Source organism: Muntiacus reevesi, chromosome 3, assembly GCF_963930625.1.
Source record: "Muntiacus reevesi chromosome 3, mMunRee1.1, whole genome shotgun sequence".
NCBI lineage: Eukaryota > Metazoa > Chordata > Mammalia > Artiodactyla > Cervidae > Muntiacus > Muntiacus reevesi.
In genome coordinates, this window is record NC_089251.1 from 218,155,618 (window position 1) to 218,176,566 (window position 20,949).

Consider the following 20,949-nt stretch of genomic DNA (forward strand, 5'->3'; position numbering starts at 1 on the left):
GGCAACCCACTCCAATATACTTGCCCGGGAAATCCCGTGGACAGAGGAAACTGGCGGGCTACTGTCCATGGGTTGCAGAAGAGTCAGACTCAACTTAGCAAATAAACAATTGGAATTTCTAAATCTTAATTTTTTCCATTGTAAAAAATGAGGATGATAATATCTACCTCATATGTATAAAATATGATAGTATATGAAAATTGCTTTAGCACCTCGACCAGTGGTCAACATCCAATTAACAATAGCAATCATCCTCATTGTTATTACTGTCAGTCAGTATTCTCCATGAACTGTGCGGAGAAATGAAAAGGCCCCAATGAACACATGAGCTACTTTTCCCTGGTGACTCTAGAAATCCCAAATGTTTCATTAGGGCCAAGGGACTTTCAGTTGGACCTAAAATTAGATTTCATACAATCATAAAACTTTAGAAATATTATGTACTAGAAACCAAATCTACAACTCTAGATAAATCACTGTGAATAAGACATACATATAGATAGGCTTCCCAGGTAGCACTAGATAGAATATGATATTTCAGTCTCAGAGCAATTGCCATTAAGTGCATTGGGATTTTCAATTTTCAATTAATTTTCAATTAGCACTTAAGTAAAGTTTAAGCATTCATTTTTATCTGATTCATATTTTTCTCTCAAATCTGCTTTCCTATTGATAAACATAGTGAGCAAATATCTTCTTTTTAGAATTCATTGGAAACAAGGCTAATTGGAAAAATGTACCTTTGATAGACATCTAACTGTGTAATTAATTAATTCCTTTAAAATCCTGGAGATTATAAAATTAAAGTGTGGTATAAAAATGAACAAATGTCTAAGTTGTACATTAATGCTTTTCTCAATAAATCCATTTCATTGCAGTTATCATTTTTCAAGCCTACACCCAAACGGTATAAAATTCTCCTAGAAGCCAAAGCCTTCCCTTCAGATCATGTAAGGATTCTTCAAATGATATTTATATTCTTTTTACTCTTCCTAAAGGAGCGTATCATTTGCCTGACTTGAATGTTTATTCACTAGTCTTTTCTAAGTAACCTTATAATAAAAAGATCTGTCAAATGCTTTTGATTTATGCATTTTTATAGACTGTAGCTTTATTTCTTTTGTTCAAGTAAAACATGTGTTAAGGGAAGAAAGAATTGAATAGGAACATTGATTTATTAGTCTTTTTAAAGACACTGAACAAACCACTGGTCTAAATCAAGTACAGTTATAAATATTTTATTAATTCTTTTTTTTATTAATTCTTGTTGCTGTTTTATTGAATGAAATTAAATCAATACACACCCCAGTACTTAACCCTTTAGCTACCTAAGGTAGGAATATAAACATTTATCTATCTATTTGCTTTCATAACACACTAGCATAATTATATAGGAGAAGGAAATGACAACCCACTCCAGTGTTCTTGCCTGGAGAATCCCAGGGACGGGGGAGCCTAGTGGGCTGCTGTCTGTGGGGTCGCACAGAGTCGGACACAACTGAAGCAACTTAGCAGCAGCAGCAGCATAATTATTGGTAGTTTTTAACTTAAAAAAATGTATTGAAGACTTTAAGAATTTTTTGTGGTTCAAGGAAAAAAATCATGCTACTTTTTCAGTAATTTCAGTTGATAAGAAATTTAACTGTTACAGACACCAACACAGCTAAAAGCATATTTCAGTTTTAGTATTAGAGAAACTTCATTTCCATCTTTATATTATCACTGTTTAAGTATTCTAACCTATATCTTATAATTTCAAGGCATTTAGTCATTCAAATTAATAGCCATGATCTTACTAAAAAGGATCCAGAATCTTTATCTTGAAAAAATTCAGGGTCCCTAAAATTTCTGGTTCCCATTTTCATCTGGGACTCTCCTTTTTCTTATACTAGCTTACTCTTTCTAGGGCAAACCATTTCTCTATCCTGTATTGAAGCCTAACAAGTCTTTACTGCTCACTTTGGTTATTTGTAAACTGTTTTGACTCAAATTAATTAAATATCTTACTCAAAAAATTTCTTATATTTCTAAAGACTAAATGACCCTTACATTTCTATCCATATAATATTTCTGTTTCAAAGGATATTCAGATTGCTGCATGTAAATTATGTTAAGTTTTTCTCTGATACATTCTGTTTAGTTACTTTTAACCTTGGCCTTGAATTTAATATGATAATATGCTTTTATTGTTATTTTATTACCTTTTTTTTGAGCTATTCTAATGTACTTCTGTGCACTGGACTTGATTTAATAAATCATCTTTCTTTTCCAGTATGCTATTGAGTCACAGCTTCAACTTCATGGACTTAACATTGAGAAAAGTATGCGGATTATAAAGCCAAGAGAGGTATATAAGAAAGAGAAAGAAATATTCATCATGCTTCTATTTAGTATTGATTTTTTCTTCATTTTCTTCAAAAGTTTATTATCTTCATTACTTTAATGGAACTTTCAAGAAAGTATAAAAGACCTATACTCTGTTACTATTAGGTCATTTTGTTTAAAATAGAAACTTAACTCAGAAGTGTATTTATTTTAATTTTTTCAAGGGCTAGTCATATTATAAGCAAACTATTTTCCTATTAATATCACTGGAGTCTGCCATATTCTTCAGTGGGATGGGAGGAGATAGAAACTTGCATATATCATTTTCAAATTTAAATGCCATTGCCTATGGGTGACATTAAAATCATGCTAAAAATCAGTTATATTTGTTGAAATTGAATGATGCCTATCTTTTTGCCCTTCTTAATCTAAGACCAAATGTTTGCCTCTGAGTTTAGTCTGGGGTATTGAAAGGGACTTAGTGTAGCAGAAGGAAATTAGGTTTACAATCTCGTTATTACTCCCCAGGGAAATTCCAGTGACTTTGTGTTACTTACTTTATCTTTGAGATTTCTTTATATTTGAACAGATAACAAAGGAAACAGTTGGGCTTAACCATATGTTTAAGATCTAAAATACTGTGCCCTTTATATTAATAAAGCTGTAAGGCTAAGTTGTATAGGCTTTGATATCTAAACCCTGCAGCTTGTGTAACTTGGCACCAACATATCCACACAGGATAAATTTTAGGTTTCATGTATGTACGACACTCCCAAGATAATGTTTGAACAATTATTTCTTTCAATCCAAACCAATTTGAGAAATTAAAGATCTACTCTATTCACTTCTTTTTGCCAACATGTAATATATTAATGGAACAGAAAGTTCTCACAGCTTTGGAATGATATGTTTCATATATTATACATAAATTGCTTATTTCTAGCAAAAATGACTATAGCCATCACAATTTATTTTTTTTTAAGTAATAAGTGTTGTGGAGCTGTATGACTTAATCATATATTTGGGACCACTCTTTAGCATTACTAGATTTGAGCAGGTCAACATGAAAGAGAACCATATCTTATCATTGAAAAATAAATTTCTCATTTGCTTAGCACCGATTCTTTAAAGAAATAAAGCATTAGTATATAGAGCACTTTCCTTAGTTTTATTTAACAATTATATTGGACAAAATGTATTAGTTTCCTCTACAGGAAAAAAAAACAAAACAAAAGAAATTGGGGTTGTCATGTTACTAATTTTACTTCAAATTTTTTTCTTAGAATTACTAAATCCTTTTCTTCATGTATAAAATACACATCACTTAGAAATTCAGAGATTTCACTGTCAATTCTATTTTTTAATTTAAAATTTACTTTTAACTGGAGGATAATTGTTTACAATGTTGTGTTGCTTTCTGCTCTACACCAATTTGAATCAGCCGTATATCCTCCTCCTCCTTGAACCTTCCTTCACCCCCACATCCCACCGCTGTAGGTTGTCACAGAGCACCAGGCGGAGCTCCCTGTGTGATACACCAACTTCCCACTAGCTGTCGATTTTGTTTCAATGGATGGCAGTGGATATGTTTCAATGCCATTCACTCAACTCCTCTCCTTCCCCGACTGTGGCCACAAGTTTGTTCTCTATGTCTTTGTCTCTATTCCTGCCCTTCAAGTAGGTTGACCAGTACAATTTATAACTCTTATTTTTACAGATAATCATTTTTGCAAACAAGTCTCAGACCACTAGCAGAAATTTACATTTGTGATACATATTATATATGCATAATGTGGGACATAGTAATTGGCAAATAGTAAGAGTTACTAAAATTAAAAACAATTGAAGAAAAATCCATTAATATTGTAATGAGTTTCCCCCAAATATTAATGTAGTTAATGATGCTTTGACTTCAAGACCATGTCAGATTTAGCAGTGTAGAAAATTCATGAAGACTTCATAAATAGATGAGAATTATTAGGCTACAAATTTATAATTTGTATCTGGCAGAGTTCTTTCACTCAAGTTGTTTATAAGACCAAATTAAATCTTTCAATTGTGGGAGAAAAGTGACCTTGATAATATTGAATTTTAATGATAGTTTCTTTGTGTTTGGATCTTTACCTTCAGATTGATATGGAACAGATTTTACTCTTAAATTAATAGAAAATATTAGGCTAAGTCTCACTCAGATAATGATGTACATGTGTCTTTTATCTGGAAAAAAATAATGATTTTAGATTGATAAGTAAAATACTAATTTCCAAGAAATCAGTTTTGACATTTAATATTTTATGAATATCCTATTTTTCTGGTATTTTATTGGATGGGAATAAAAATGAAATAATTTATAAGTATCTAAATAGTAAAGATTAATTGAAAAACTGAAGAATAAAATCAGGCAATAGTTTTGCAAAAACTCTCCTTTATAAAATACTTTTTAGTATTGTATTATCATTTCTTAATAACAAAAAGCATGTTCAAATACATGTTCTTGCCAGATTTTTGGAGATTCTTAACTTGAAAAAAATATCTTTGCTTTTTCTTATGGTATGAAAGAACCCAAAGTGATTTTTGGATTGGGAAATATAAATGGAAAAGTTGTCATTGTGAATATTATGTACTTTATGCCTACCACGACTTTAGGGGGAAGACACATTGAGATTAGAGGATATCCTTGAAGTAATTGAGAATGAAGGTGACTCTATTGCAGTGATCCTTTTCAGTGGTCTGCATTTTTATACTGGACAGCTCTTTAATATGCCTGCCATCACAAAAGCAGGACAAGCAAAGGTATGTGCACCATTTCCTCCTTCCCACTTTGTCCAGAACATCACTCTGCTGTGGAGCATTCAAGTGCACTTTTAGCAAAATACATTTTTCTGTGTCTGTGTAAAATTATACATATACACACACACACACACACACACACATATATATATATATATGATATATGAAAGTGTTAGTCACTCAGTTGTGTCTGACTCTCTGCAACCCCATGGATTGTAGCCTGCCAGGCTCCTCTGTCCATGGATTTCCCCAGGCAAGAATACTGGAGTGGGTAGCCATTCTCTTCTCCAGATCTTCCCTACCCAGGGATCAAACCCAGGTCTCCCATGTTGCAGGCAGACTCTTTACAGACTGAGCCACCAACGAAGCCCCATATGAGATATACATATATATATTTGCCTAGAGTAAAATATTTATGTTTTAAAATATATTTAACATATATGTATTTAATATATATATTAAAATATAAAGTTTATTAAATGCACTTTAAAATGTAAATATTTAGCTTTAGGCATCTCTATTTAAACCTCTTTTGTTACTTCTGTGGTCATATCTCCTTATTAGCATCTGCTGTCTCAATGTCTACCTCTAATCAGCAGGATGGGTGGGCTTCCATAAGTATTGTCATTAGTACAGAACTGCTCAATCAGCAGAAGTAGCCAATACTTAGGATAGTAACTATATATTAGGACTATTAGAAACTCAACTCTGGTGCTTTGTTGCACTATAACTCATTCTAAATATAATCTATGCTCATTAACCCTATGTACCTGAAGAATAAAAGTTTATCATAGATGGGATTTTACCCAGTTTACTTTAAGGAAGCCATTATACTGCCTATAATGAGTAATTTTCCTTAACTACTACTGAATAATACTTACACAGTATACTATTATGAAAGAGTAACTCTTTATACATGTCTTGTTAAAAAGTGTTTTAGTATGTTTGCTTGAAAAAAATAAGAAGGAAGACACTTAACAGTTACAATTTGTATTTAAAATCTTAAAGTAAGTGTTCTATTTGATTCAGCAATCAAGCCATATATTTAAAAAGGTAACAATTAAATTATATTATTAACATTAGTAAGTTATGGGATTAATACATAAGTGAGATCTAGTTAATATATTCAGTTCTTGAAGCTAAATGAATGGAACTAATGAAAAGAAATTTAGCACCATTACCAGCAGTCTCTAGGAATTTCCAACCACAACTACCAACTGATTTGATAAATGTGAAAGTGGTGCATTACAAAAGATATAATGATGATGTCTTCTTAACTTAGATATTAAAGTTTAAGCACCAAAATAAACATAGTTCAGTAAAATATCATATTTTAAAATGTTATGCAAGTAATTAGAAGTCCCTGATCGCCTTACCATACATGCATGTCTCATTAACTTTCATAGAAATGAGGCAGGAAGGTAGAGAAGAGAGATGGTGGGTTTTGGAATCACTCAGTCTGAGGTTCCAATCTTGGCTAGGTCAGTTAATTTTATATGAATTTGGGCAAGTTACTCGACTTTTCTGAGTCGGTTTTCAAAAGCGTTAATTGGAATAACAGAACCCACTTGATGAATGCAGTGCTGATTATGAAGATTATGAAGTATCTACTAGATTGCACATATTCTGCTATTAAATAGTGGTTACCTCTCACTTTCCACTGTCCTCAACAAGCATGAAGTTAATAAATAGGCTTAAATATACATTTTCCTTCATTTCTCATTAAAAAGCAAAATAAACTTGTTTACGAGGTATTATATATAACTCCCATTCAACTACTTTGAGGCTAAAACCATTCTTTCAGTATTTTGCAGGCTTTCTTTCACTTTCAAATTGTAGTAATTGCCTACTAGGTAAGACTCTCATTGAGTTTTCAGTCATAGAAAGCAAGGTATGAATGAGTAGTACCATATACATGCAACTGTACAGAAGTGATGGATACTATGAGAGTGAAATGGTGATCTAGCTGACTCCAACTTATCCATTATCAAAATTATTTTAACAAATATTTATACTTTTGCTAGACAATTCCCTCCATTCTCAATGAAGATTTAGAAAAAGTATTTAAAATGTAGATTTATATAGGTCTCTTGGGTGGTCTATGAAAATAAAGCTGAAGAGAGAGAAAGAAAATTAAAGGTGTCAATCAAGAAAGGGGCTTCCCTGGTGACTCAGAGGTTAAAGTATCTGCCTGCAATGCAGGAGACCTGGGTTCGATCCCTGGGTTGGGAAGATCCCCTGAAGAAGGAAATGGCAATCCACTCCAGTATTCTTGCCTGGAGAATCCCATGGACGGAGGAGCCTGGTGGGCTACAGTCCACGGGGCCGCAAAGAGTCAGACACGACTGGGCAACTTCACTCACTCACTCAATCAAGAAAGAGTTGGGAAATTTGAGAGGAAAAACTGCCATTAAAGAGTCACCATTACGAATGTCTAAGTGAGACTGAGAAAAAAAAAGGAAAGTTTCCAGAAATATGGTTGGAACCAAAACTGATTGATTAATAAAAGCCAAGATTAGTAGATTTTCAAGTAGAAACTTCAAATGAAAGAGAAGTGGGAGATAGGATTTTTTGAAAAATATATTAAAGAAATACATATATACCAAAAAGATCACAAATTATAAGTGGCTAGATGAGTTATTCTGAATTCTTATAACTATCACCTAGATCAAGAAATTTCTAGAACATTTATAAAACTCAGAATCTTCCATGTATATAAATATAAATACATACATATTAGTTTTGTCCATCTTTGAACTTCATATGAATGGATTAACATACACTGTTTTATGTCTTTTTATTTGCTCACTACCATATTTGTGAAGTTCATCCATTTTTGTTCAAACAGTAGTTTTGAGTGTTTTCCTTTTCATTTCAGTGTAATATTGTATTGTATTATATGAAATAGATCACCATTTAATTTTTTTTCATTTTAATCATTTGAGGGCTATTACAATAAATTCTACTCTAAATATCCTTATACATTTCTTTGGGTATGCATTCAAACCCATTTCTGTTAATTACATGTCTAGAATTGGCATTCTTAGAACATCATGCAGGTGTATGTTAAATCCAGATCACCAATGACAACTTTCCAAAGGTTTGTATCAATTGGTCATATACGCTCACCGTGAATTTCTGTTACTCTACATTCTCACCAATAGCAAACTTCACTATTGGTGAAGCTGAGGATATTTCAAATGTGTACTTGCTAAGTTTGTTTGGTTTTTTCTTTTATGAAGTGCTTGTTCAAGTGTCTTGTCCAATTTTTCAAGTGGTTATCTCTTTGTTATAAATAGTATAGAAATTGATTCTGATGGAAGGAGAAGATAAACAATTTCTAGTGAGCATCTAAAAGGAAAACTAAAAAATTAATCAAACAACAACTGGTAGTGTAGTATGGGTTTGATTCACATAATGAATTTAGAGAATACTGAGGCTTTACTCTGAGGAGAGTAAGTAACGGAGGAGAAGACCTAGGATCATGACAAGTGTGTGAGGCCAATGGAAACTAAGCATAAGATCAGGTTAGAGAGCCATATTATAAGGGGAGGCCAGCATGTGAAAAGAGACATCATTTTCATATTTTGTCTCTGAAGCTATCTACTTAATTTTGTATTATTGGCCAACCTACTATCTTGGAGCTCTGCCTTACATATATACATGTTCATATTCTATTACTTATTTGTACTAATAATTTCTTCTCATCTACACTCACTGGGTGTTCCCTATTTTCCCCTGAATTACTGTCCTACAGATTTTGACTATTGTCACCAGTCAACTTTCACTACCCAGTAAAAGCTACAGGCTACTCCTACACTTGAAAATTGTTATTTATGACCACCTAACTATTACACACAGAAGTTCTATATGCACCTTGAGATCAGTATGCCCCAGAGTTGTCTCCCTCCAAAATAACACTACTGTTTCACACCACTATCCTTATAGTCCTTTATAGACTCAACCCTGACATTTTCCTGTTCTTTACCTTTTCAACCAATCACTTCTAATTCTTTCCTCTCAGGGTTAGTCTTTCCTTTAATAGTCCTTAATCAATTATGAAGGTTTTCAGCTGCAAGGAAAAAAGTCCCAGAGGAAATAATAGCTGAAAATTAGGTACTTATTTTTCTCACAACAGAAGACTTGAGGCAGGAGTTTGCTAGGATGCGCTAAGCAGTTCAGTAACGTTGGTATGACATCTCCAGGGCTTTCTGATATGTCCTTCAGATTTCTCAAGTCACAGTCGCTAGGAGAGTTGTCCCAGATCCAGATATCACAGTTCTCTTTAAAGCATAAAGAAAGAAGAGAGGAGAAAGAGCACTACAGTTTTATCCATCCCTTTCATCCAAAGTGTAAAATCTTTCCCAGAAAAACCTAGCAGTTTCCAGTTTATGATTCAATGCTTTTTGAAGCAGTAGCTTTGAAGAAGGATGCGTAAAGAAAGGAGATTTTAGCTTTTACGGACCTAAACCAAAGAGAGACTAAAAACAGAGCTGGGGGGCGGGGTTTGGGTTAACAAACCCCCGTATTTCTTGCATCTTCCAATTACCCCATGGAGTATCATTACTTCTATTCTTCTAGCCCTCTTTAATTTGTCCTTCTTTCCTTTTTTTATCATATTTGTTTTATGCCCCATTTCACAAAGCATTTGAAACCAATTCATGGGAAATTTAATAGGCAATATAATGAAATGTAAAGAGAGAGACATAAAAAGAAAATCTAGATCATCTGGTGGAATGAATAATAATTCTCACAAATAATAATTTCTCAAACTGGACTATGATAAGAAACAGGTAATTAGAAGTTACTGTCAATGGAAACTCTTGGTATAGAAGGTAGACTAAAGTCTTGGTAACAATAGAGTCATAAATGTCTTCACTGTGATAAATGTTTATTACTTGCTCATGCAGCAATCAAGGATCAGGTTACCAGGGGTTCAGGGTTGTATCCTATGGCTTTCATATCCTAGAATTTCTGTTAATATTCAGCCAAAGGAATGGGATTTATTTCCACTTGTATTCCATTGATTAATGCATGGTCATTGTTGGGAAATGAAGTATATCTGTGTGCTCAAGAACAGCTGTTAGCTTTGCCACGTGGAATTCAGGTATTTTTGCTTGCTGATTGAGTATTATACTTTAATTCTGAAAGTAGTGAAGCATTTTCATTAATGAAACATTTAGATAGCAGAGACAGAGCCGACTTGACCTTGAACCCATGCCTTTCTATTAGTTTCTAGCATAGTTTAAGTGGCTTAATTCATTTACCAATGTGACTTCATTTCTCCACTTAGTAAATGGGGAAGGTAACAGTGCCTACTTCATGTATTTGCTCTAAGCAGAAACAAGGTACTATTCCTAAAACAGTGTATTGCAAGTAATAAGTAAACATTATCAGCATATATAAAAAATCACAGTGTAATATCCACCTACAAAAAAAACAAAGAAATAATGAATCCTTAGAAAGTGAAATATTCAGAACTTTACTGTACTTGAACACTTCTACACTAGATTATGAAAGAAAACAAGAAGCAACGTGGTTAAGATTCAACAGACTAAATTTTTTTTAAAAATTAAGTAATGAACTAACAACAATTTTAATAATCTTATTGCTGAAAAAGCTAATCGCCAAATGCTTGTATTCTACTTTCCCTCTCCAATGCCATACAAAATGTCCTTCAGCACTTTGGCACTCACGGTGCCTGGCAGACAGTGGTTCCAAATAAATATTTTTTGACTGAATGAATGATTAATTATCTTATTTATCACATATTTTACACTATTTTACTGTGTATGGATGCTGGCATGTTAGTTTCTTTTAGCCTAAAGAAAATTGAAATGCAAATCACAGCCAAAAGGAAGACTAAATTTTGCAACCCTGTGTTTTACTAGCTTCTCCTTTGTTGTGTGGCACTCTCTAGTGGGTGTGAGTATGAACATCTCTTAGACCCAACTATAAGCTGCCTGCTGCTGCTGCTGCTGCTAAGTCGCTTCAGTCGTGTCCGACTCTGTGCGGCCCCATAGACGGAAGACCACCAGGCTCCCCCTTCCCTGGGATTCTCCAGGCAAGAACACTGGAGTGGGTTGCCATTTCCTTCTCCAATGCATGAAAGCGAAAAGTGAAAGGGAAGTCGCTCAGTCGTGTACAACTCTGTGCAACCCCATGAACTGCAGCCTACCAGGCTCCTGCGTCCATAGGATTTTCCAGGCGAGAGTACTGGAGTGGGGTGCCATTGCCTTCTCCGATAAGCTGCCTAAATTATTAATAAATAATAATTGCAATTATAACCACAAAATTTAAATACAGAATGAATCAGTTGTGGATTCAGAATAATATATGACAAAAGCAGAAATATGAATAAAGACACCATTATAATAAAAAAAGACATATTTTAGCTTTAATATCATTTAATAAAAACTGAGAGCTAAATAACACTCATATATAAATAGTCACTTCATTGATGCATCCACTTATCTTCAGGGAAGGTTTAAATTATTGTTAAAATTTTTTGAGACTTTTTAGGAGACAATTAATTGATTAAACCTCAAAATTCAACAGGAAGCTTGGCTGAGATGATTCTAGTACTGAAGACTAGGAGTCAACTCTCACAGACTGTTACAAAAGAATAATATCAATAATACTTGCATGAGATCAAGATTTGACCAGTGAATCAGTTAGGAAAAATCAGTACCAGATACTTTTATATACAACTATAACATAAACTGGCATGTTGTAGGAAATTTTTATATATAACGAATAAACCTTTTCTGAAAAGATTTAATATTCAGATGCTCAACATTAAGTAATCTTTACTAGAAACTGTAGTATATACAGCCATTATTTTATTAATGGCACTGCCAGTTCACCAAATAGGATCTTGTCCTTAGCGCATAAAAAGAATCTTGTCTCTATATTCTCTGTAATAGAGCAATATGCATTTGAATCTTTCACCCATTCTTTCTATCAGTAAATATTTGAAGAGTAAATTATAATAATAGAATTCTAAACTAGATCTCCTAATTTAGCCTGGAATGTTAGACTGACCTTCTTAGACAAGATGAGACCTCAGCAAATTCTAAAATTATGAGTAGGAATTAACTAGGTAAAAACCCCTCCAGGGGGCAGATAATATGGTGGAGCCATTCTAGATATTTAAAAAAAAAAAGTTAGAATTGCAAGGAAGCAAATATTTCAGTATAATTTGATTATAGAAAAGGCTGTATGATTTGATAGAAAAGGTATGCTAAAAAATGAGTCTATAAAGCAGAGACAGGCTGGGTAAATAAGGGCCCAGTAAGCTATATTATATGTCTTGAACTTCTCTTAAAGACATAGGGAGCCACTGAAAGCTTTTAGACGATGAAACAAACTGGGTTTTGTTTTAATTTTAAAAAGATATGCCCTACTTACAGGAACGGGTAGGGATAAGATGAATAGAGTCATCTGCAGTCTCTATGCAAAAAGTTTAAAACTCTCTGTCATGATACAGTTCAAATGATAGGGGTACCAGAGGACAGATCCATTTCTTACCAAATGAAATATTTTCTGATCTCTTCATAGATCACTCTTATTTAAACATTTTATCTTAGTGATATTAAAGACAAAATCTGTATAAGCATCAGAAATGAAGGATCTGTACTGAACTCTTATTTCACTCAGATCTGGATCTATACACAGAATACAAGGATTAAAAAAATAATAATAATAACACACACACACACGTACATACAGAGTCTGAGACAGAGAGATAGAGAGAGAGAAGGGAAAAATGACCTAAATTTTAGATGGACCATCTCATTAACTAAACATACTTTACTTGGGGAATAGCAAAGGATTATTCTGTTTAGAAATACAAAATACACTCTCTGTAGTTTATCCAAGGAGGAGCCTGGAGTCAATGTTGGTAAGGATCAATGCCCAAGAATCTAAAAATTTTGAGCTGTCCCTAAGAAGTTTTCATCAGATGTTTTATCTAATTTAAGCTTTTCATTAAGTGGATCATGTGAGAAAGATTGATTAATTCTCAATAGAAGAGAAATTTGCACTCAAGATGTTTTAGGATTACAGATCTGAGAAAAGCAAGACTCCAAGTTGTCAATCAGGATTGTTGCTTTGGCAACCACTCTCATCAAAGCCATGGTGGATAATTATTTCTTCTGATCTAGCCCCATACAAACCCAGCATTCCCCAAACGAAAGTGTATACTTAAGGTTTCTTTTAGATGATATGCATTTTACAAAATACTTAAGTTGCTTAGACTAAGGCTGTGCTTAGTCGCTCAGTCGTGTCCAACTCTTGTGACCCCATAGACTGTAGCCTGCCAGGCTCCTCTGTCCATGGGATTTTCCAGGCAAAAATACTGGAGTGGTTTAAGATCTATATTTTTTAGTCACTTGATAAACAAAGGAAGAGTGATTTAAGCCTTGTTAAGCTGAAAAATGAAAGTGTTTCAACATGAAATGCACAAATACATTTTAATCACTAACCACCATAAGAATGGGAAGAGAAATGTGTGTCTCATGGCAATCAACGTAGGTGGAATTTCAAAAGAACTTTAAGCAGGAAAAAAAAATCCCCAATAAAATGTGAGATTTCTCTTAATGTCCTTCTTTATATTACCCTTATTTAATCAGGTAAATTATGTATGCAAACAAAAGTAGAGATATCAAAGACTGAGCTGAGAAGACAATGTTCATTTTCTTAGGAAATTATCTTAAGTAAGGTGGTAAGCAAAGAGGATAACTATAACATTATCTGTAAAAACTAGATTTAAGGGAAAAAACTGAAGAATGATGTCTTTAAGAATTATCCCATAAACTTCTTTGCAATATTATCAAGTTCAGTATGTAGTAAACTTAATAATATGAGCAAATTTGGTTGAGAAATTGAGCATTCAGATTGACATAGTAATCACTAGAAAACCATATGAGGGAAGAGTGTACTTTCATTTCTAATCAAAATGGTGCTTTCTTCGATATAGAGCACCATTACCACATGATGGATAAATTAAATAGTTGCTTTAAAACCACTGTATAACAGGATAGGTAGATAAAACAGATATGTAAAGGTTAAAGGTTTCCACTCACCCAAAAATTAACTGCCCAATACTGGGAAGGCTGTGATTAGGTCCTGGTATCTCCTATTTGATCCTTTGCCTCATTTTTCCCACATGATGCCCATTACTCTTCTACCATTTGTGGAATGTACTTCAAATCACTTTAGCCTTCTTATAACTGTGCATATATTTAATTTAATATTGTATTTCCTCTGCTCTCCTTCACAAACTTATATTTAAGCTAAACCAAATGTTTCACATGTTTTCTGTACAGATGTCACACTGTTTTCATGCCTTTATTCTTAGCTTTCCTTACTCTTAGAACTTCCACATATGAAGATTCTATTCCTCTATCCCAGCTCAACCACTATTTGCTTCACAGGTTATGACTGGTCCTAGAGAATTGCTGACCCTCTTTGTATATGCAAATATGGTACATTAAAAATTTTTAATCACATGCCAATGATGACAGATTAAAATATTTCATATAAAAACTCCTAGTTTTAAATACCTTCTGAAAAGAGACAAGTTTGGCAACATTAGACCATCTTTCCCCTAGGATGACAAGTGGTAAGGCTGAGTCATAGCTCTGCCCACTAGATGGAACTTCAGTTCTTCAACACAACTCCCATTTCTACCTACTGATCTCAGCACTGAAGCAGAGTGACAGCTGGTGTATATATTTCTGCTTACATTGCAGCATTCTTACAAAAATGAGTAAAAGGGAGTGTTTCTTATAGGCTCAACTCACAATATTTCTTGACTAACTCCTGTGGAAACATGACGGGGCGATCCTTGATCTTTGCCATAAAATTCTTCTCATGCCTCTGTGTCAGGCTAAATCTATCTTCCTGTTGTATTTCCATAGCATGACAGAAAATGTATTATTGGTCCCATTTTACACTATCTTATAATTATTTATATGCATATCTATAAAATTTAGGAAGCTTTTGTAAGTAGAATGTTCGATGACTGAGGCTAGACCTTACAAACTTCACAGGCTTATACTAGTGCTTTTCATACACATAATTACTTATCGTTAAATGCATACCTGTTTGGTCAGTAAATGGATAAATGTGTATATCAGTAAGAATGGATTAGGCTGTTTTTATGGATCACATATTGCATAAAAAGCATAACTGTACTCCCATTTAATTAGAATCAGAAAATTCTGAAGAATTACTTATAATGGTAAAAAATCAAAATACTTGTAAAATTTGAGTTCTTTTTCAAATTCTATTTCTACTTTTTGACATACTTAGGGCATGCAGACAACTCCATTAAGTTATTAAACATTAAATGAACTAAATTGAGCTTGAAAAATTACCTTGAGCTATTTTTCCCATCTTGGGTATCCAAAATAAATCAAACAAACTATATTTTGTGTGAGAACCTTGCCAGCTGGAGAAAGACTCTAGAAGAGAACAGTATTACTCAATTTGTTTTATTTTTCTTCTTTGGTTTTGCACTTACTTCTGACAATAAATAGAGGAGACAATAGCTATTTTTTCTAGTAAAAGAAATAGCTGAAATTTACTCTTGAAAGCACACTCTGTTAGGTAGTAAGACATTTTTACCTGCAAATTACACAACACTTTATAGAGTCTGAAGGGTTTTTCTCTTTTCCTCTCTCTCAAATCCTTTACTCTTCCTGCCCAAGTAGCTGTTAGCTCTTAGCTCTGTCTCAGACCTTCTTAACTGACAGCGCCCCCCCCCCCACTTAAATTTCATTTGCAAAATGCTCCCAATACTCCTGCTTTCTATTTCTCATCTCTGGATTTGCCAGTCTCATCAATCTTTACTTTTTAAAAAGTCAGGGTAAAAGGATGAATCTAGTTTCTGCAAGAGTGCTTTGTACAAAGGTAATAATACTAGCTGCTGCTGATGGCTTACTGTGCTTCTGGTACTTAGGATGTAGTATTTACAATATTCCCCACTATGCTAACAGGGGGCTTTTCCCATGATACACTGAAGGAAACGGAGTCTGAGGGAAGTTAAGCACTTGTTCAAGCTGGCTGAGCCATCCGGGAAACTGGAGTCTGGCTCCATACCTCTGTTTCCACTATATTTTCTCCTTCTACATCTGCAAACTTAATGTGTAATGACAAAGCAGTCTCAACATTTGGAAAGCCTAAGAAAATATGTATAGCCCTCTTTCTTGGTTATTTTTCCTTGGGAAACTGAGGCCCCTGTCTTTAGGGTTGCATGATCATCTCTTCAGTTTAGAGAATGTTGAAAACTGCAGTTTTTACTTTGCCCTAGATGTCAAGGATAGGAATCAGAATTATTGCTGAATAAGATTCTGTCAGTGCCAGCATTCAACAGTACCCCAACTCAGAACTTCAAACACACTCCTTCCAACTGCTCTCTTTAAGAGATGCCCCAAGACATTGATGGGTTTCCTTCTGACGGGTCTCTTAGGTAGTTCTACTGGTAATAGCTCTCACCAATGACAGTGCCATTGCCATTCCTCTTAGCAGCTCTTTGGGGCTTTTAGATGTGTTTGCAGGAGTCCTCTCTCTAATTAAATGAGCTTACCAACTTCTATATGATTGGGAAGCTAATCTACGCGACACTGGGGAGAATTTCAACAGAAAATCCACTGAACCCTTTAATGGTAGCTGAGTTACAGAGTACTCTCCAGAAATTTCATTCTGTCACAGGTATATTGACCCTTCACTTAATATCAGGTTCCAGGATTTGAGAGAGACAGACAGATGGACAGAGAGAATAGATTAAGAAAAACTCCACCGTCTCTGCCTCTAAAGAGTCACATGGGGCGTAGAGGCACATCAAAAGGAAACGGCTCTAGACTGTGTTGCTGCTGCTGCTAAGTCGCTTCAGTCGTGTCCGACTCTGTGCGACCCCATAGACGGCAGCCCACCAGGCTCCCCCGTCCCTGGGATTCTCCAGGCAAGAACACTGGAGTGGGTTGCCATTTCCTTCTCCAATGCCTGAAATTGAAAAGTGAAAGTGAATTTGCTCAGTTGTGTCCCACTCTGTGCGACCCCATGAACTGCAGCCTACCAGGCTCCTCCGTCCATGGGGTTTTCCAGGCAAGAGCACTGGAGTGGGCTGCCATTACCTTCTCTGCTAGACTGTGTTAATACTTGTCAAAGGTAAAAACAAATCTGTGAAAATGTCTTAGAATATCAATCTAGTCTAATACCACAATAAGTAGAGTTGTACATGTTCCAGTTCATCTTAAAGATTGGGTCAAAGCCACACACTGCAAATTGACTCAAGAATAAGTCAGATAGCGTGGGAGATGTAGTCCCATTCAAGTTCAGAAAACTATCATTTTCCTCCAGGCATCTATTCACAGAACTAGAGCGCACAGCTTTTAAGACAGAACTATTCTTCCAGACTTTAGTTGCCAGTTTTCCCCACAGGCTATCTGGTTAGCTATGTAAACTCCATAGCTAAAACAGTTCTGGAATTTAAACAGAGTACCTTGAGATACATATTAATTAAAAAAAAAAAATAGAGGCTGTCTTTCCTGTGACATAAATAGAGCCTGGAAAGGTGTCTAAAACTGCACTAGGCTGGCCATCTTCGGTATCTGAGTGGAGTTCTACCACCCCCATTCAGGACTCGGGTTTCCAAGCAAAGACAAGCTCTTTAGGATGTGCCCGTGTCCATTCTCTTCTTCCCAATATTCCACCTTCTGTCACTTTACTGTTACTTTTCCAATAGAACACATTCTTCATATTTTCTTTTGGTTAACTATAACTGTAAGCTACTATACTTTCTAAAAATATGAATGTATGGCTTGATGTAAGAAGGTAACAAAATTCTAATACCATTTTACTCTAATTTGTGCAGATTGACACATACATATTTCAGAATGGATTCCATTTTCACTTCTCAGCTAATCCATAAATCCAAACCAGAGTTTTTAAGTCACCAAGTGAAAGTATTCATCTGTGCCAGCCAGCCTTTGTTATGACTCTTTTTTGATTCAAAACTCTCCCTTGTTGAATATCTTATCTTTTTCAAAATTCAGTTCTCTGGAAACTCCCAAGTACAGTCATGGTTCCCCAAATCCCTAGGAACAGCCCACATGAGAGGCACAGATGCTTGGTTTATTAGTGCTTATTGTCTCCTCTATACACATTTTTGCATAAATACCATCAATCAATAGCTCTAGGAGAAAAAGGTAGTTTTCTTACTCAAATTATCATGTAGTGTAAGGGCTATTTAGGAAATCATCCTTCTCTGTACACTTACATTTTAAAATAATATTTTGATAGAAGATACATTTCATATGATTACACCTTAACCTTAGAATTATTCATCGTATGGTCTAGAGTAAAATCTTGTCTACCCTCCCAGTTTTTCTTGTTACTATTCCTGTTTGCTGGTGAATTTCAACATGAGCATTTATAATTATCAAGTCACAACTTCCTGGACGGGATATCGTGTGTAGTTTTTCTCTTGCAGTACGTATGCTGATTATTTACTTCTGGAATCATATATTATCTGTAAGAGCCTCAGAGCTAAAATAGATTTGAGTAGCATTCAGCTTCTGCCTTAAAATTTTAAACTTTGCTTCTAGTTGCCAAGCTACTTGATTTCTAAAGTATTTACCGCAGCTCCACTTGGAAGACTGTGTTGTGTCCTTTTAACTTATGAATTTATTCTCATTTTATACTGCTATATGTTTTAATAGTGAGGAACAGCTAGTCCCATCAAACTCTTGCTATAAATAAGAGAAGGCTTAACATACCAATTCAAAACAACAACAACAACAAAATATCTCTGTTAGATAGCTCTGTTAGATAATTGGGGGGAAGGAAAATGTTATACAGACCACATATTGACTTTAAGTGAAAAATAAACACCATGCAAGAATCAATGGATAGTTCCTGCTTATAGGCTTCCCTGATGGCTCAGACGGTAAAGCATCTGCCTGCAATGAGGGAGACATGGGTTCAATTCCTGGGTCAGGAAGATCCCCTGGAGAAAGAAATAGGAACCCACTCCAGTACTCTTGCCTGGAAAATTCCATGGAAGGAGGAGCCTGGTAGGCTAAAGTGCATGGGGTCACACGACTGAGTGACTTCACTCCTGCTTATAACCAGAGTTGGATGAAAAGGAAAAAAAGTGAGAAGGATACATGAAAGTCATAATAAATTTATGCTGGGTGAAAGGAAAGACTTTCAGGATAAAAAATCACTCTGAAATTATATATTATATTTACAGAACTGGTAAAGGCCCCTCTTACAGAGTATTGCTTTTTTTTTTTTTTAATCTAGTATCTGTGCATTATTTTGAACCATAGCAATTGAATGAATTTTACAAATTTTAGTGATTCAAGACAGTGGCAAGAAACCCAACCACCTTTCATCTGCCTCTTCCTCAATCTCACTCCGCCCCAATACAATTTAACATCTCCTTAATTATGAGCTTCTTTGGGAAGTACCAAGATCAAAACTAACTAACCAACCAGTTGTTTTTAATTCACCCTTTGTTTATCCTCTCTATCTAGAGATGAACACACACACACACACACACACACACACACACACACATACACACTCCTATAATTTTTTAAAAATTTTTCATTCACTGTCTTCAAATTTTCCCACCAGTTTTTCTTTTCAAGGTAACATTATCCAAATGTATAGCAATGTACTTCTACAATTGTTTCCTGTGACTCTGTATTGAACCAGGAGTAACATTTAGAAAACACAAAGATCTGCTTGGTATGGTGTGGAAACTATAGTTCCCATAAACAATCATGAGAGCAGTCATACTCCTAATACTAGTATCTAATTACTAACTTTGAAGGAATCTTGCAGGCACCTATAATTTACCCACCATGATGCTAATGCTACTTCCAAGGGAATCCTGAAGTTTGGACATGCACCCAGCTCGCAGGTAGGAATGGCCACAGTCTACATGACAGGCATCATTTGCAGGTACTGCTGAAGTAACCTGGTGGTTACTCAAGTGAGCCAAAGGCTACTTACCTATCTTAAGTATTTTATTATTTTAAGAATTATATGAACATACAAATGCATACAACCAGGCTTTCAGTTCTGTGTATAGGTACAAGTGTTCTTATATAATTACCCTTTTCACACAAAATTTGCTACTTATTGATGATCTTCATAATTTATAGGATTTGGGGGGAGTGAATAAAGAAGAAAATAATGATATCAGTCCAAAGTCAATCTGTTACAGGATAAACCAACAAAGTTATGAGGACTTGAATACTACAAGGGATAAAATTAAGGCGTACTATTCCATATTTCACTTTAATAGATAAAAAATAATAAACTAAATTTGAAAGACAGTGAGATAGCTACCTAGAAATCTCAACACAGGCCCTATGTGTATTATTATACTGGCTAGAAAAATTCTTAGTATTGTACTATTGAAGACGGTCAAACCAAAAACTCATGATATGCCTTGTTTTATTGAAAGGAATTTTAAATATATTTTAAGCTACTACTGATTGCCCAAGAAACTTCATTTTAAAAGATTCCAAGCCTGAATAAATGATTTATGCAATAAAATTGCAACAGAAATAAAGGATATCAAATAATATTCTTTTACATTTAGCTTCAGTTTACATAATATTTATTGACAATTGTCTGGCTTTATTATATATTCTTTTGTTTACTTATTCATTCAACAATTGAATACTTGAATTTATATTATGTAAAAATAGAAAAATAGTAAGATTGGAAAATTTCTAGGAGATTTATGCAACCAGAACTATGAGAGAAGAGAGGTTTGGCAAAGTATCTTCCTATGGAAGTTATCTTGTG

The 20,949-nt window shown here is 34.5% G+C and overlaps 1 protein-coding gene across 1 annotated transcript in view; it reads left to right on the plus strand.

The window, feature by feature from the left end:
• Positions 1–20,949, plus strand: part of KYNU (kynureninase) — a 125,822-nt gene that overhangs the window by 57,969 nt on the left and 46,904 nt on the right. The window contains exons 6-8 of the mRNA XM_065931472.1: positions 879–950; positions 2,273–2,347; positions 4,972–5,118. Coding sequence (XP_065787544.1) covers positions 879–950; positions 2,273–2,347; positions 4,972–5,118 — 294 coding nt within the window. The remainder of the gene's footprint in view (positions 1–878; positions 951–2,272; positions 2,348–4,971; positions 5,119–20,949) is intronic.